General features: G+C 37.7%; 3 protein-coding genes across 5 annotated transcripts in view; all 3 read left to right on the top strand.

The window, feature by feature from the left end:
- Window positions 1-17306, top strand: part of LOC145218392 (beta/gamma crystallin domain-containing protein 1-like) — a 64378-nt gene that overhangs the window by 35526 nt on the left and 11546 nt on the right. The gene's annotated exons all lie outside the window — the stretch shown is intronic.
- On the top strand, window positions 5770-9594 carry LOC145218340 (gamma-crystallin N-A-like). Of its 3 annotated transcripts, none has more exons than XM_080085750.1 (8): window positions 5770-6690; window positions 6913-7034; window positions 7199-7318; window positions 7667-7685; window positions 8360-8484; window positions 8677-8806; window positions 9030-9154; window positions 9352-9594. In XM_080085750.1, exons 1-8 carry the CDS (start codon window positions 6682-6684, stop codon window positions 9476-9478), a joined length of 777 nt encoding a protein of 258 aa, XP_079941876.1. In that variant the 5' UTR covers window positions 5770-6681; the 3' UTR covers window positions 9479-9594. The 3 variants fall into 3 exon arrangements, with proteins under 3 accessions (XP_079941876.1, XP_079941874.1, XP_079941875.1); XM_080085748.1 differs by lacking the exon at window positions 7667-7685 and adding an exon at window positions 8000-8129; XM_080085749.1 differs by lacking the exon at window positions 7667-7685 and adding an exon at window positions 8000-8129 and having other exon boundaries at window positions 6929-7034.
- LOC145218342 (beta/gamma-crystallin-like) lies at window positions 10606-15474 on the top strand. The gene is made up of 3 exons (XM_080085751.1): window positions 10606-14829; window positions 15002-15129; window positions 15299-15474. Exons 1-3 carry the CDS (start codon window positions 14821-14823, stop codon window positions 15423-15425), a joined length of 264 nt encoding a protein of 87 aa, XP_079941877.1. The 5' UTR covers window positions 10606-14820; the 3' UTR covers window positions 15426-15474.

Below are 17306 nucleotides of genomic sequence, written 5' to 3' on the forward strand. Positions count from 1 at the left end.
AGAGTGTTATACATTACCGATTCTGTATTTTTGGAGAGCGGTTAGAATAGTTACCCTCACAACATGGAGAAAAATACTGAGCCCTAGAAAACTTAATTTGTAGTTTTCCAAACAACCCCAACACAGGTGAATAGTGGCATTCAAAAGTACCTCCATCCAAAGAATAGCAATCCATAGTTCGACTATCACTGAAATTGACTGGTTTAAATATATAAATTGCTTTTTAGACTTTCAAATTGGCGTTTCGTCGACCCCAAAAAATGTGTGGTTGGGTTCGCCTATGTAGTGAAGAATATTTTCAGCCAGTTATGTAATTACCAACGACTGTCACAAACACGTATATCAATCAATTTATTTAATTTGTTTTAGCGCGAAAAACAAGATACGAAACAGAAAAGGAAATGGACCTCGTGACAGCGGTGTCAAATTGCTGGTATTGTTACTGTTTTGTGTTCATTATGACATGTTGAATGTATTCATTTCCTCACATTGTAAACTTTCGTTTGTTATAAATTACGGATTCTTTAGTTTTTAGAAAGCGGTTAGTAGTTACCGTCACAACATGGAAAAAAATACTGAGCCTCACAACAGTTAATTTGTTAGTTTGTCAAACAACCCCAACAATAGTGGCATTCACAAGGAACCCGATCCCAAGACTAGCAAACCGTAATACGACTTTCCCTAAAAAAGACTGGTATACACAAAAGTAACACCAATAAAGTAGATTCTTTGAACTGAATTTAACCCAAACTTGCAAAACATTGATTACTTTACATATCCAAACGATGAAATATATTTACTTAGTATTTAACAAATAAACCGTTTACTAGGTGTTTGATGTAAAGTAAAATACAAAATGTGCTGTCGTGTGGATAATGAGGTATGCAATTTACATTAGGCGAAACACAAGTTTAAAATGAAATCCTAGCTGTACATCGATTACATTTAACAGAACCAAAATTGAGTCGTGCCAAACTGTTGCAAAGTTTTAGGTTTGCGTCTTGAATCGCCCTTACAAAGATTTGGCGGCTTTTCCTATTGTCAAAATGACGGTTAACAAACTGTTTCTCGATTAACAACAGTTGGAACGCAAAGCTGTAAAGGAATAGGCTACGATATAACACAGGCATGAGATATTTTTGAGTTTCCCTGAACATAAAATGACTTGCGCATTTCATACATGTTTTGGCGAACGAAAACTGGTAAGACATTCGATAACAGTTGCCTTCGTGGAGACTGATTCGTTGTAGTTGCCTGTTAGTTTGTTTTGGGTTGGTGTCAATAGGAAAAGTGATGTTACCACTACAATTTTGAGAAGAATGGTTTTCCTTTAAGAAAGTAGCGTTGACACGACAAAACAGTTTGTCTTCTATGCTCATTAGTTTTCCAGTCCTGACTTTACCAGACATGTTTGCCACATGTTGAGACATCACCAACCAGAGTATTTATTAACAGAATTTTTAGCTCTTCCGGCAGTTTTTTTATTGTAATATGCCAACGTTTCGATGTCCCATACGAAACACCTTCATCAGGGCCCTTACAATAACTTGTGTTTGCAATGTATGTCATTACCCTGATGAAGGTGTTTCGTATGGGACATCGAAACGTTGGCATATTACAATAAAAAAACTGCCGGAAGAGCTAAAAATTCTGTTAATACGTTATGCCTGGCAGCAACAGTGTATTCATTGAATTTAAAGGTCTGTACGGACCCAACGTCCTTTCCCAACTGCGGAAATACGTTGATTTAAGACATACGATTGTGAGACACAAGATGCACCTTTTTTTCAACCATAGGTGCCTTAGGGACAATGTGTTGCCTCGGTCGCTTCGGTTCAAATCGCCTCATAATTCGGCAGCAGGTAAAAAGATAATGTGGAAGTGTGGAATGGCGTTTATTAGGCTGCGTATAGGCCTTTCCCACCAGCGAATCAAGGAATCAACCGCACAGTCCCAAGAGGTATTTCTCAGATTAACGGCTATTCTTTCGGATCATGACTTGCGTCGTTTTGAGAGGTACGTCACTTCGGGTGATGAGTTCCTTCGGCGTCAGCTATTAAACAACAACGAACGACATCTCAATTCGATTGCGCCAAGGATGAAGGAAGATGTAAATGCAACCGGAAAAAGGAATTGGGTCATCAACCTGTCGCATTATCAGCCGAATGATGTGGAACTAAAGGTTTTACAACTTGGAACGAACTTCGCAACGGCACCAAGAGCAGTTCCTGAGGGGAGTATGTTAGCATGTGTGGAGAAGGGAATTTATTCGCTGCCGATGCACGTCAAGACATTGATACAGAGCAAGCTTGTTAACTGCATGAAGAGTCACAAGAGCATTCCCTGCAACCTTACAGCACCCGATCAGCGTGCAATAAAAAGTCTCAAAGCTAATGAAGACATCACCATTCTACCGGCAGACAAGGGTAACAGTACTGTTATTCTAGACCACAAGGAGTATGATGACAAGATTTATAAGCTTTTGCGCGATTCTGATACCTACAGGAAATTGCCACGTGACCCGACCAGAAAAACGGAGCAAGTTCTCAACAAATTTGTTTCTATCTTACATAAAGAACGGAAATGCATTTCGGATGCAATGTTTCATCAGTTGCACAGCACCGATGGTTCTGCCCCACGACTGTACGGACTGCCAAAAGTCCATAAAACAGATGTACCCCTTAGGCCAATCGTGTCTTTTGTTGGAAGCCCGACTTACAATCTTGCGAAATACCTGGCTCGACTATTGGCGCCCTTGGTGGGTAACACGGAATACACGGTAAAGAATTCTGAGGAGTTTGTTAAAGCAGTCACAACGCAACGGCCACTGGATGAAGACGAAACGTTGGTCTCGTTTGACGTAGTCTCGTTGTTTACCAACATACCAATTGACCTGGCACTGGGAATCGCTAAGTCAAGACTGCTGGAGGACTACAGCCTTAAGGATAGAACCAAGTGGTCATGCGAGGACATTCATCTTGGACTAGAGATTTGTTTGCAGCAGACTTACTGCACATTTAGAGGCCAGTTTTACAAACAAGTGTATGGCACGGCCATGGGCTCTCCAGTGTCGGTGGTGGTTGCCAATATGGTCATGGAGTCGGTGGAACAACGCGCTCTCCAAACGTTTACCACACCACCACGATTCTGGCAAAGATATGTGGATGACACGTTCTGCATCATCAATATTAACCAGGTTACAGCGTTTCTAGATCACTTAAACAACGTGCAACAAGGGATCGCATTTACCATGGAATTGCAAACTAACAACCGGCTTCCCTTTCTGGATGTGGAGGTATTACAGGCAACAGACGGGAGACTTTCCACGCAAGTGTACCACAAACCAACGAGCACCAGGCGCTACTTGCATTTCACGTCTCACCATCCTCTACACCACAAGAGAGCTGTGGTGAAATCGCTGACAGATCAGGCCCGAAGGTTGACCACAGAACCCGGAATGCTCCAAACCGAATTACGAAGGGTACACCAGGCCCTGCGGTTAAATGGCTACCCGAACTGGATCCTCCGTGACCGAAAAACCACGGGTGCACGGAAAAAGGTTCAGTCCAAAGAGCGTACATTTGTTACCTTGCCATACATTCCTAGGTTAACAGACGTAATACGTCGCATGTTAATCGACTTTGGGGTCTCAGTAGGGATTAAACCAGTCAACACCCTACGTCAGATGCTGTCGCACCCCAAAGATCCCATTGATACAAACGCAGCAAGGGGTGTGGTGTACGCGATCCCATGTCAACAGTGCAAGGAGATTTACATTGGCGAAACGGGAAGATCTCTGAATACGCGCCGTAAAGAACACGAGAGGGATGTAGCCAAAAAAGATGCTAAAAAATCGGCATTAGCACAACATGCTACTACCCTCGGTCACACCATAAACTTCTCTGCTGCCCAGGTGTTAGCTAGAGAAACCGATTTTCACAAGCGAGGTTTCCTGGAGTCGTGGAACATACATTCTCACACCAACACGATGAACGTTAAAACGGACGTTCTAATGCCGATAACTTATCGGTCGCTTTTGCACCATTGAGCCAGGTGTTATCACACGACCATTGGTGCGCACTGCGTTATTTCTATCGCCTTTTTTGTGTGTGTTTCGCCGCCCTTTTCGCTTTATAATAACTTGTGTTTGCAATGTATGTCATTACCCTGATGAAGGTGTTTCGTATGGGACATCGAAACGTTGGCATATTACAATAAAAAAACTGCCGGAAGAGCTAAAAATTCTGTTAATACGTTATGCCTGGCAGCAACAGTGTATTCAGAGTATTTATGTCTGCAAGCCACTAGTTTTCTCGTGAAAAATCATTTCAGATTTGTTAAGGATATCCTCCAAAACATCTAGTTTAATCAGGTACATAGACAAGGCAACATACAGAGACATACCAGTGTTGAACACAAAACGCACAAGAAACAGGATATATTTCGTGTAGGAGTCGGGAACAGTCAATTTTTTTCAGGGTTTGGGAAGTCAATCCTTAAGCTAAAATTATCTCCTTAAATTGTGATAGTTTACAAGCTTATGCAGTGCATAAGAGGGCCCAGAAACAAAACATGCTTCACCAGGTTGAGTGCAAAACTTGCAAAAACATGGCCAAATTGTTCAGGAAGCCTGCCCCACACAACTACATTTAAGACCTGATCAGGACTTTTTTCAAAAACGTCCTGGGTTCGAACCCAATAAATTAATTAAAAAATGAAAATATGAATAGCTTTTAAGCTTTTTTGAGTTTATGGTTTGACGTACCAAGACAAATCGTGGCTATGTTTGCTCTATGTCGGAAAACAGATTTATAGCTAGTTGTTCATTAATAACAATTATCGCAAGCACATTAAGGCAACATTAGGAAATGAGTTTTATAAAAGTATGATAAATTGTTCAATGCATTTTCATTTCCAGGCAGAGTGCTTACCCGTTTCCTTTTTGTGAACAAAAACCGACATGTAAGCGCTTAATTCGTCGGCAACGAAGTTTTAAGCTATTACACTGCAGCTCTTTGTGTAAAATGCGACGCGTGAAAGGTTGCAAAGACAAAGGAACCAAAACCAATGCTTCTTCGGTGAAACCATTGATTTTAGTAAAATAAGCAAAAACCAGTGACAATACTCTCATAAAGACTTTGTAACTTCATCATGTTCTGTTCTCATTTAACACGGAATGAATGACCAAGTGCCATCCGCCAAAGTTATTGGAGAATTAAAGAAATTTTCGAAAACCTAACTGTAACAAAAGTTGCATAGAATAAAGTTTGCATAGTAAAAAGTGATTTCATTATAATTGGTACATGCTAAATATTTTTATTCACCACATCATTTGTACATGCAAACGTGACGTCACCAACAAGCTTATGCGAAAACCTTTTTTATTACGACTAAAATTCATCTAAATTTTGCATTTGGGTTGTTTACTATGATTTTAATTTTGAGGGAACAAGCCACACACTCACACCTGGCAATTATCCAAATTGGACATCTTGGGGTGGAGCAAATGATAGAATGTCTTCCGTGAAACCAGCAGAATAAAAAAAATATATAACTATATCGTACTTATAGTATATCACCACGTTATTCGTATTTGTGACTTTTCAATGTATTATGAAGTAGAACAATAAAGTATTTATGCAGAGTGTTATACATTACCGATTCTGCATTTTTAGCAAGCGGTTAGTAGTTACCGTCACAACATGAAGAAAAAGTTGTCCTCGCAAAACGAAACGATACGGACATACTGAGCCTCACAACAGTTGACTTGTAGTTTACCAAACAACCCAAACACGGGTATTGGCATTTCAAAATAGTGGCATTCACAAGAACCCGCATCCAAAGATTAGCAAACCGTAAAAACAACATCTCTTACAGGGTATCAATACCTTCGCCAGGGTTTTGAGCTTTGTGGCTTAGCATAAATACTCTATTCGAAGTTAAGTTAAAAATTAGGGCGAAAGCACGACCAAATGGTAAGGTAAGCCTGTCCCACACACAGTAATAAAAACTTGATCGGGATTCCAAATCAAAAACGTCCGAACCCAATGAAATAATTAAATAAAAATATGAATTGCTATAAAGTTCGCGATTTGTCGGCACAAAATAATTTGTGGTTGGGTACGCCCATACCGGGGAAAATATTTTCAGCCAGTTTTTAATTACCAACGACAGTCACAAACACATAAATTTAATTAATTTCTGTTCGAGCGAAAAACAAGATAAGAAACAGAAAAGGAAATGGATGTCATGAGAGCGGCGTCGAATCGCTGGTATTGTTCCTGTTTTATTGTTTATAATGACTTGTTAAATGCACTTAATTTCTTGCACTGTACCCAGTCGTTTGTGTGTATAAAAACCGACCAGTAAGCGATCAGTTTGTCGGCAGCGGTTACCGGCAACTTTCATATCACAAAGTTCTAAGCTGTTGCATTTGCAGTTGTCTGTGTGAAATGCGACGAATGTAAAGGTTTCAAAAGCAAATGAATAAAAATTGTTTTACGATTGAAGCCGCACAACAGCTTTCAGTAAAATAAACAGAAATTAGTACCGATGCTCTGATGAAATAAATGTAAAAATGCCTAAGGATGACAGTTTTTGAAATATTAGAATAACTCCATTTTTGTTAAGTAGAATTTAAAAATTGCATTGTGTTTGTTCACAACACCGGAAACAAAAAACATGTCAAAGGTAAGAAAGATTTCTTATATGCTATTGAAAATAGAGTTTATTGTATGAACTGAAATTACTTATGGTTCCAAATTTAACCTCATAGCAATTCCGATTAAGGAAAATATTAACGAAAAAGAGCGAAAATTTTTTTTAGTGTTGTTTGAAACTTGAAATTCCAAAGCGGTTGTCTTGACGACATCACAGTAGAAAGAAGGACTGACTGGGTGTTTAATTTTTCAGATTATCCTTTACTCAGATATGAACTTCGCTGGAAAAAGTGTCGAACTGACTCAAGCATGTGGGGCGCTTTCAGAATTCGGGATGAATAACGATGCGTCATCCATCGTAGTTACGGGAGGAGAGTAAGTATACATTTGGGAAACAGTTTAAAAACAAAAGTTCCACAGTACTAAAGTTTTTTTTAACTTGGTAAAGCAAATTTAATAACTATTTGTACATTCTGTATATGTTTGTGTATTTACCCCATAAAACAAAAACTTGCGATTTTAATCATGAAATATTACAGTTGGATTGTCTACGAAGATAATCAATACCAGGGAAAACGCCATATACTCAAACCTGGGAGGTATCCGTATTGGACAAAATGGGGAGGTCAAAACGACAAAATATCTTCGGCGAAACCAGGGTAATAAAACTGAAGCAAAGTCAGTTTTATTGTACTTATAATATGACATCACGTAATTGATGAACAAACCGTTATACATTACGCACTCCGTATTTTTTGGAAAGCGGTTGCAGCTCTTTGTGTAAAATGCGACGCGCGATAGGTTGCAAAGGCAAATGAACAAACCGTTTTACGCTTACCGCCGCACCAACGCTTTCAGTAAAATAAGCAAAAATCAGTGACAATACTCTCATAAAGACAAAATGTTGAAATGCCATTTTATCGAGAGACAAAACGAAAATACCAGAATAATTCTATTTTTTGTTTTTGTAAAGTAGATTTTGACAATTGTATTACATTTGTTTACAGCACCAGAAGAGAGAGAAAGGTAAGTAAAATCTTTGTAACCTATTAAAAGATAGAGTTTTTGTATTACCTACAATCACTTATTGTTCTATATTTAACCTCACAGAGAAAATAAGAGCGAAAATAGTAATGTATTGTTTGAAATTCGCAATTCGGTTGTCTTGACTACACCATTGTAGAAAGATCGATTTACTGTATGTGTAAATTTTATAGATTTCCTCCTACCCTGATATGGACTTTTTCACTTATATGTTAAAACTTTTTAATTCTTTAAAAAAATGTGTGACGATGTGCGATAACGAATGTGTACTGGGATGAAATTTGTATTTCCTGCAGATGGATAGTTTACGACGACAAAAACTACCAAGGTCAGAAATACACTCTAAACCCTGGTGACTACGCAAGCTGGACAGACTGGGGTGGAGCAAACGACAAAGTATCTTCCGCGAAACCAGCTGAGAACTTCGTAAAATTTTTTTTCATACAATTAATTTTTTTAATTAAAATCATTGAAGCATACAGACCCTACATACGAAACCGTTTAACCTAACATAACGCAATAATCGAAATAAAAAATAAACGATACATTTTGTGAATAAACTTCAACATCGCAATTCGCAAACGTTAGAAAAACTACGACTTTTAAAAAGGTCACTAGAGTCATGAAGGACAATTGTCGATGTTTTTGTTTTTCAGATTATTCTCTATTCGGACGATAATTTTGGTGGAAAAAAAGTTTTTTTAACTGAGGCATCTGTTTATCTCAAACTGCAGGGAATGAATGACCAAGTGTCATCCGCCAAAGTTGTTGGAGAACTAAGGTAAATTTCACAAAACCCAATTGCAACAAAAGTTGCATAGCATAATGTTTGCATAGTAAAAAGTGATTTAATGATGTATATGTTAAATATTTTTATTTAACACATCATTAATACATGTAAAGGTGAGGCCACCGACAGGCTAACGCGAAAACCTTTTTTTTATTACGACTTAAATTCGTCTAAATTTTGAAGTTGGGCTGTTTACGATGATCCTGACTTCAAAGGAACAAGTCACATACTCCAACCCGGTGACTATCCGCATTGGACATCTTGGGGTGGAGCAAACGACAAAATGTCTTCTGTGAAACCAGCTAAGAACTATGTGAATATTTTTTTCATACCATTAATTTTTTTAATTAAAATAATTGAAGCATACAGACCCTGCATACGAAACCGTTTAACCTAACATGACGCAATAATCGAAATAAAAAATAAACGATACATTTTGTGATTAAACTTCAACATCGCAAACGTTAAAAAAACTACGACTTTTAAAAAGGTCACTAAAGTCATGAAGGACAATTGTCGATGTTTTTATTTTTCAGATTATTCTCTATTCGGACGATAATTTTGGTGGAAAAAAATTTTTTGTAACTGAGGCATCTGTTTATCTCAAGCTACAAGGAGTGAATGACCAAGTGTCATCCGCCAAAGTTGTTGGAGAATTGAGGTAAATTTCACAAAACCCAATTGCAACAAAAGTTGCATAGCATAATGTATGCATAGTAAAAAGTGATTTCATTATAATTGGTTTAAGTTAAGTATTTTTATTACCACATCATTAGTTCATGTAAAGGTGATGCCACCGACAAGCTTACGCGAAAACCTTTTTTTTTATTACGACTTAAAATCATCCAAATTTTGAAGTTGGGTTGTTTACGATGATCCTGACTTCAAAGGAACAAGTCACACACTCAAACCCGGCGACTATCCACATTGGACATCTTGGGGTGGAGCAAACGACAAAATGTCTTCCGTGAAACCAGCAGAATAAAAATAAAGCAAATATAGCTATATCGTACTCATATATAACTTCACGTTATTCGGATTTTTCAACTTTTTAATGTATTATCAAAAAGAAATAATAAAGTATTTATTCAGAGTGTTATACATTACCGATTCTATATTTTTTAGCGAGCAGTTAGGATTTACCCTCACAACATGGAGAAAAAATAGTGAGCTTCACAACAGTTAATTTCATTGAAATTGACTGGTGTACAAGCAGATTCAAGTTTGATCACAATAACAGTTAACGACAAAAAAGTATTTAGGCTGCAAAGTAGAGTTGGTGCCAATAGAAAAATTGATGTTACCACTACAATTTTAAGAAGGTTTTTTTCTGTCAAGGAAGTAGTTCAAAAACATCTTGGTTAATCAGGTGCATAGACAAGGCAACATGCAGAGACATATTCAGTGGTGTTGGACGCAAACCGCACATGAAACAGGTTGTACCGGATTGCATGGTGCCGGTAGCAGGAAAATTTTCCTGACCCGACAAGGACTCAATCGATCAACGTATACAATTAAACCCCCGCGACTATCAAATTATGATACCTGTCAACTTACTTTAAAATATGTATAACGCCGGCCATGTGTTGTTTGCTTTAACTGCTTTGAAAGCTGGACGTTTCGGTCTAAAAAAGAAAAGGAATTTTAAAGGCCAAGTGTACGCTGCCATCGACTGGATTTTCAATTTATAATCAGTGACGACTGTTAGTAATATAAAAGTTGTGAAACAGTCAGTGATATTAAAAACGTAGTATACCTCTAACTAAACTATACGCTATTTAGTTTTGTTTGCTAAATTGTAATGCGATTACTAATTTTGAAACGTTTGTTGCATAAAGTAAAACAATTAAACTACTATTATTTCCTTCAGAGAAACCCGAACCTCTAGACGCTTTTCCATGAAAGTGTTTACGAACCGACATGAAATGATAGATGACACGTTAAAATTGTATTTAATTGTCAGCTTAGCATAGGGGGCCTTGGGGCTAGATTTTTCGAACCTACGCCTTGTCATATGATGGTAAAAACTTGGTGACCGGCTGATTCGTAATGGCGCCTTTAATGGGCCTGACGTACTGTGATTTTAACACTTATATTTTATTTGTCAGAATTAAACACCATGTAGGCTACACTGTAGCCCGTAAGTTTTCGTCAGGCGTAAGTTAAAGTGGGCATACATAAATAGTTGTTAATAACATATTGCGTTTTAATATTTAACACAAATGATGTTATAGCGAGCCTAACACATCACAACTAATAACCAAATATTTGTATTGCTGCGATGTACAAAACGGTGACATCATGATTTGTACGATTGGCTCATACGGGACATATGGGACCGAACTACGTTTATACCAAAGAAAAAAGTTGTATGGCCGAAAAGAGAGTTTTGAGGTTGAAAACATAATAAAATACTTAAGTCATGATAAACTTCAACAGGTGTTTCATGGAACAGGTCTGTACAAGCGTCATAAAAAGCAACAACCGACAGTTCAAGCACTAAACAGCTATTTCTATTTGTTTATCATAAATAACAGTTACATGGTTAAACATTTTTGTGCCATGAGACGGTGGTAGAAAAGAAAAGGTCGCAGTGGATGTATTGGCCCCTAATGCAGCAAAAAACGAGCTTTCGGACCGATAAAAGCAACTTAGCTAAGCGTACGATTACATCACCACAACCCAGGAAGCCGAAAACCGACTGGGCGGATTTTTTTCCTGCGCTGCACACAGTGAGTTTCACGTGACATCATACTTCGCTTGGTTGGACATGCTGTTCTACCAAAGAAAAAAATGAGGTGAGTTCGTCACAAACAAAACACAATTTGTTCAAACACGATGAACATAAAAAAGACAAAAGTTCGTCCTGAACCAATATGTAGGAGACAATAATAATAAAATGGTTCTGAAATGGTACCAGTGTCCGTAGATTGTTACCCTTATTTATACATGCTCCTCAAGAGTTTTTGTGCAGAATTTTATCAAAATAATAATAGTACATCATTATTCGGCAAAGCGATTATATTTGTTACCACAATATTTATTGTGTGCATGTGTAATTCTCAAAACGCACGGTGACGCCAGACTGCAGTTCATTAATATGTGATCTCACTGTTGTTTGAATGAATGCATACCGATTGAATAGCGAAGACAACAATCAAATTGACAAAAAAGGGATGAATTCGTCCTCTAAATGCATACAAACAATTGTTAGAACACAAAGAAATCGCCCTTAAATGTTTCAACATTACCAACAAACCATTACTGATTTCCCAGGAGGCAGAAAAAACAATTATGTCCGGTGCTTGTTCAAAAAAACCTAGAAAAAATAAACGCAAAAGACTGATAAAACGCTGTATGACCTGAAAAGAATCCTTTACCAATGCAACAGAGCGTTATTACACAGTCAGGCTTGTCCCCAGTTCCAAGAATTGCTTGCACGGGGATTCAAACGGGGTTTTTAAAAGGGCTACAGTGGTCATGGGTTAAAATGACGTAAAACAAAATCTGGTGGACCTGAAACAGCAGGATGTTTTGACAAACTACACACCTATGCCTTGGAATAAACCAACATAAGTTTAATACAAGCAATGCTTTGTAACATTGTCCTCAAAAACCGAAACTTTCTGATTTTCCATCTTCCTTAGTAATCGAACAGAATAGAGTAAATGGCTTTCAACATGGTTTTAGGCATTTTTACGAAAGGAAAAAAGGCAGATAGGTATCGATTGGAGCACGAAATTTTCGAGCTCGTCAAGACCACTCGGCAAATACGTTAGGTCAGTATTTTTACATGCACTACACAAAACACCTTTGGGTGTGATTTTACAACTGCCCCAGCGTGCTCAGGACATGTTCAGCTTCTCATTTCAAACCGTTTATGTCGAAAGCGAAATGATTACTGTTCCAAACGTTTCTGCACCAGGGTAAAAAACAAAAAAAGAACAAACAATTTCGCTATTGGCAGTCAACGGTTTTCATGTCAATGAGGCTCAAATTTTTATATCAAAAGACCTGGTATGTGCAGCCTATACAAAAAGAGATGCGTAAATAATTTTCCTATTGTAGTGTTTAGCACGCCAAGCAGAACTTTGCAAAACTGCAAAATCATCGCTTCAACCCCAGGCATTCGACAAACAAATTATGTGGGATAATTTTCACGGTTTGCAAAACAACACCAGGAGGGAGAACCAATTATAAGCTAATGATAAAAGATCACATGACCTGAAAAGAATGTGTAACCGACCAAACAATCATTTTGCTCACTTTGAACATATATAGCCTGTCTTGTCTATAGTTCCAGGAATTACTGATATGAGCTAAAAAACATCGGTGCCCCCGTGAAAACATTGTGTTTGAGCATTCCAATGTGCTAAAATTTGCACACGGGCTTGGCGGAACGGAAGCCGAAGGACAAATCACAGGCATGGTTGCTTGCTCGTCACATATTAGCGTCAAAGTAGCCTGAAACGTATATAGGCCAAACCAGTTTGTTTTTAAAGTTTAGCACGAATGATGTTACAATCGGTTCAAACATTTACACGCATGACACAAAAGCCAAATATTTTTTGATGCACTGTACGCAATGATTGACATCAAGGACATCCGTATCCAAATGTAGCTACGACTTTGTAGCAAAGAACGTTATTCGTGATCCTCACAGAATCATCTTTTTTATTGCAAAATCGCCCCGTCACGGCATGAAGTCGACAGTAAAAAAAAAACAATTACGTTAGGTACTGCTTGTAATACAACACCTGTAAGTTGACCACAGAAGAATGTTCGTGTGTTTTGTGACCTGAATAGAATATTTCAGGAGGAGGGAAAACTTTGTATACGCCACCTGGCTTGTCTCCAGTTCTTGGAATTACTAACATGGGATTACCAATAATTCCCACCTCACTGTGGCTGAACAATTCACCGGTTGAAAGAATGTTGATTATATTCAGTGCAAGTAAGCTTCTTTTCGGCTGCACCACAAACTTTTGCAATCAAAACAGAGCTTTGTATATACATCCTTCGCCTTTAAACAAAGTTATTAATTTTTAGAGTTTCAAAGAGTAGGCGACGATGGTTTCATTAGGGGGAAGAAACTGTTTTCCTCTTAGCAAATCTTCAAATTTGGGCTATTGTTCAATGCTCTCCAGTCAGATATAATGTATCGCCCAAACAACAACAAAAAATGTTAAGTTGTTTCAAATGAACTATTTGCCCTTTTCGCATCAAATAAGACAAACATTGAAACCACTGGAAACAGAAAAACCAATTATGCCACATTTTTGAATTCGGAACCAAGTTTTGTGAAACCTATCTTTGTATGGCAGGTTGGCCGTATGCAAACGGCTACAAGGAAACAAGTCTGTGAAAGGATATGATTAGAGATATAAGCAACTTTTCCAACAAACTGATATGTCAAGTGGCGTAAGGTTTTAGTCATATTTTTTCAAAACGATAAGCCATATACCAGTGATAAAAAACACAGTAAATTACAATTTTTCTTATCAAACAAACAAACAACTGTTATTTCTTTTCAATGAAAGTAAAAAACAAAAATCCACCATTGTGCTTGTCAAGTTGTCTGAACTATTTGCGGACTGCAAGTATATCAGAGGTTCTATAAACTCATCAGGCAAGATTTGGCGAAACTTGAAACGCCACAATATATTAACCTAATCCTAGGCAGCAGAAAAATCAATTATTCTAGATATTTCGACAGCTTGCGGGAAAAACAAGTCCAGAAAGATTGCGAAAGTATGATGTAATGTCTGACCTGACCTGGCCAGTTCCAGGAATTACTGACGCAGGGTTGAAACCGGGTATCCCCTACATAACTGGAGCAGCACACACCTCCGTTTGAAAGAATGTCCTCTTTTCTTGTTGCACCACGAAAATGCCTGACTCATGGATTGCAACTGAAACCAAATTATAAAAGGAAGAAATTTAGTAGGTTAGGGTCATAACCTGCTGAACAGAGTGCAGATATCTGTAACAGTAGGACAGTTGACTTAAGTTAGCAACTCGCATCCTTGTTTCTGCCAAGGTAGAAAGTGTTCGACCAAATAAGCCTAAACAGTTGAACCTAATCCGACGGTTTTAATAGAATAAGACATAAAATTAGCATGTCAGCTTTACAACGACGATGTTAGTTAAACCATGTTTATTAGAACCTAAAGAAACTGTGTAATTGCATGCTTAATATAAAAAGAGCGTAGAAGGAAATTAAAGATTTCACTAAAGCAAATGCATTGATTTTAAGAAAGTACAAATTCTGTCCTAAAACTCTGTTTGCTATAACTGTATCGCGACATCAATAGACCAAAAGAAACCATGCCCAAGGTAAATATTTTTTGGAATCTAACTTTCAATTTACAAAATAAAAGTTGTTTCAATTTTGAAATCATTAAATTCCATGATTTAAAGCAACATCGAACTGTTAAAGATCAACTGTATTTTGTATTACCACTTAAAACGACGTTAGCCCTACCAAATCGTTTGTTTTTCGTTTCAGATCACACTTTACGCTGACGCAAATTACTGTGGGAAATGTGTTACCTTGACCTCATCATGTAACTCTCTTGGTAATTATGGATACGGAATGAATGATTGCGTGTCGTCCATTAAAGTGGAAGGGGGAACGTACGTACATTTTTTTTTAAATGCAATTTAAACAACTGTTTAGTTTCGTGCAAATTGATTTTGTGTCATTTTTACAATCGACATATTTGTTTACTCTCGACATATGGCACCAAAGTCGACATATTCGTTTGCAACATTTGGCTTGACTTCAACATTGGATCTTTTGCAGGTGGATTGTCTACCAACATGTAGACTATGCGGGCGCGTGCCAAACAGTGAAATGTGGGAACTACCCGACTTGGAATGCTTGGGGAGGCGCCAACGATCAAATGTCTTCTGTAAAACTAGTCGAATAGAAACTGGAAACACTATAGTATCAATTTACTCTTAACCTGCACGATATTAACGCACACAACAATAAAATATTGGTTAAAACAATTTGATGATTGTGTGTTTTTTAGGAATGCAGGAATGTAAGAAAATTTGGATATACAGACATAACCCATAACCTAAGTATAATCTTGCAGCATTTTTGCTGTCACATTATTGGCCGATTTCAATCGAATATCAAGAAGCAGGAGAGTTGCTTTTAAGTGTGTAAAGTTTGGCAGTTCAACCATAAGCAACCAAAACATAAACCATCAAAAAAAGCCAAAATCCACCAGGGAATAACTTCTGCCCACTAGTGGTAACAGTTATAGAAACATTTAAAACCTAATGGGCACTAGCGGGATTTGACTTGCATTTTGTAGTACATGTCATTAAGGCTATTGTCAAGAAACATTGGGCATCTGTAATGCATTTGTGCGTTTTGTAAAACGATAAAAATTTAAACTCTTCAAAGTATTTATGTAAACAAGACATAAAAATCCAAACATCTAGAAGACAGCCGCAGCAAAATAACCTATAAGTTACCAGCCTAAACCAATATGTAAAACGCGTTTCAAGTAAAAACGTTTTTGAAATGCCAGATAGGCTTCGAGGGGCAAAATCAGGTGGCGTTTTTTGCATAGCTGTGTCTCTGTCCACCTTGTGCCTCTATATTGTTTTAAAAGGCGGTCATGTGACACTCACGTGTAACTACACTGGCCTTCAATTTAGTACACAATCGACATTCCGTCCGACCCAGGGTCTAATATAATTCTATAGTAACATGGTACATTTCGCATAAGATTCGTATGTGCAACATCTTTAGGGATTTGTATAATTTACAACTTCAATTGCTCATCAAAAAATAGAATAATGAAATGACAAACAACTTTGCGACCGTAGTCATTACGAAAATAGGATAAAGATGATTTTTTTTGTGTTTTTTGTAAATGTTAACCTAATTGCACTGTTAAACGGCAACTTGCTTTTTTGTTACCCTGACCGGGTAAAGCGGCGGGTAATTAGTTTCAGGAAAGTAGACAAGTGTTTCTTAAGGACATGCTGTTATAGATCAAGTTACAGCCAGTGTTAAATATCGCTATGCGTCACAATCCGTGAACAGTTTTTTGTTCCCTACTGGGATGTACACAATGACATGTCTACGACTGACGATATAATGGAGAAAAGGAATGAAAGGCTGAAAGTCCTTATAACAGTGTCAAAACCTGTACAAAAGTAAAGTGGTGGTCTATGCACCCCAGTAGTATGTCCTTGTGACAAAGCCTAAGGTCAGTTTGTGGAAGGTATAAATTGTTAACTGCGCTTGTCATTTTAATTTTGCAATTTGTCTTTGGCCATGAGGAGAGCATTTGTTTCAACTGAAAGTGGAGTGGAAAGTTTAACATCCAATAACTCACACAGTTATTTCGGGCGTAACAACTTCTTAAAGCAGTATGTTCGAATTTGAGTAAATATTTCCTAACCCGGCCCGACTTACAACTCTGAGCCCGCTATAAGTGTAAAACCCAAGTGATAAAGCACTTAAATGTAATCCCTAAATTTAACGACGTTCGAATTTGCACGTCAGAAAAGACGTTAAGGGCACCTGTCATTTGCCAAACCATTTAAGTTCCCTGTCACAACAACACTACTTTCCATAAACGTGTGATACAAAGCAGCAACGTTTAGAGACAGTTTTCACACAATATACCTTAAACAAATTGTGTATAATTTGTACCAAATCCAGTATATTGTCACACAACGTTAAAATCAGGGAGCAAAAAACAATTACGTCCGACACTTGTGACGACTTGCAAGACAACGCCTGTAAGTTGACCACAGAAGAATGTTTGTACGCTTCGTGACCT

This window comes from Phallusia mammillata, chromosome 3 (genome assembly GCF_965637545.1).
Source record: "Phallusia mammillata chromosome 3, kaPhaMamm4.hap1.1, whole genome shotgun sequence".
In the NCBI taxonomy this organism is placed as follows: domain Eukaryota; kingdom Metazoa; phylum Chordata; class Ascidiacea; order Phlebobranchia; family Ascidiidae; genus Phallusia; species Phallusia mammillata.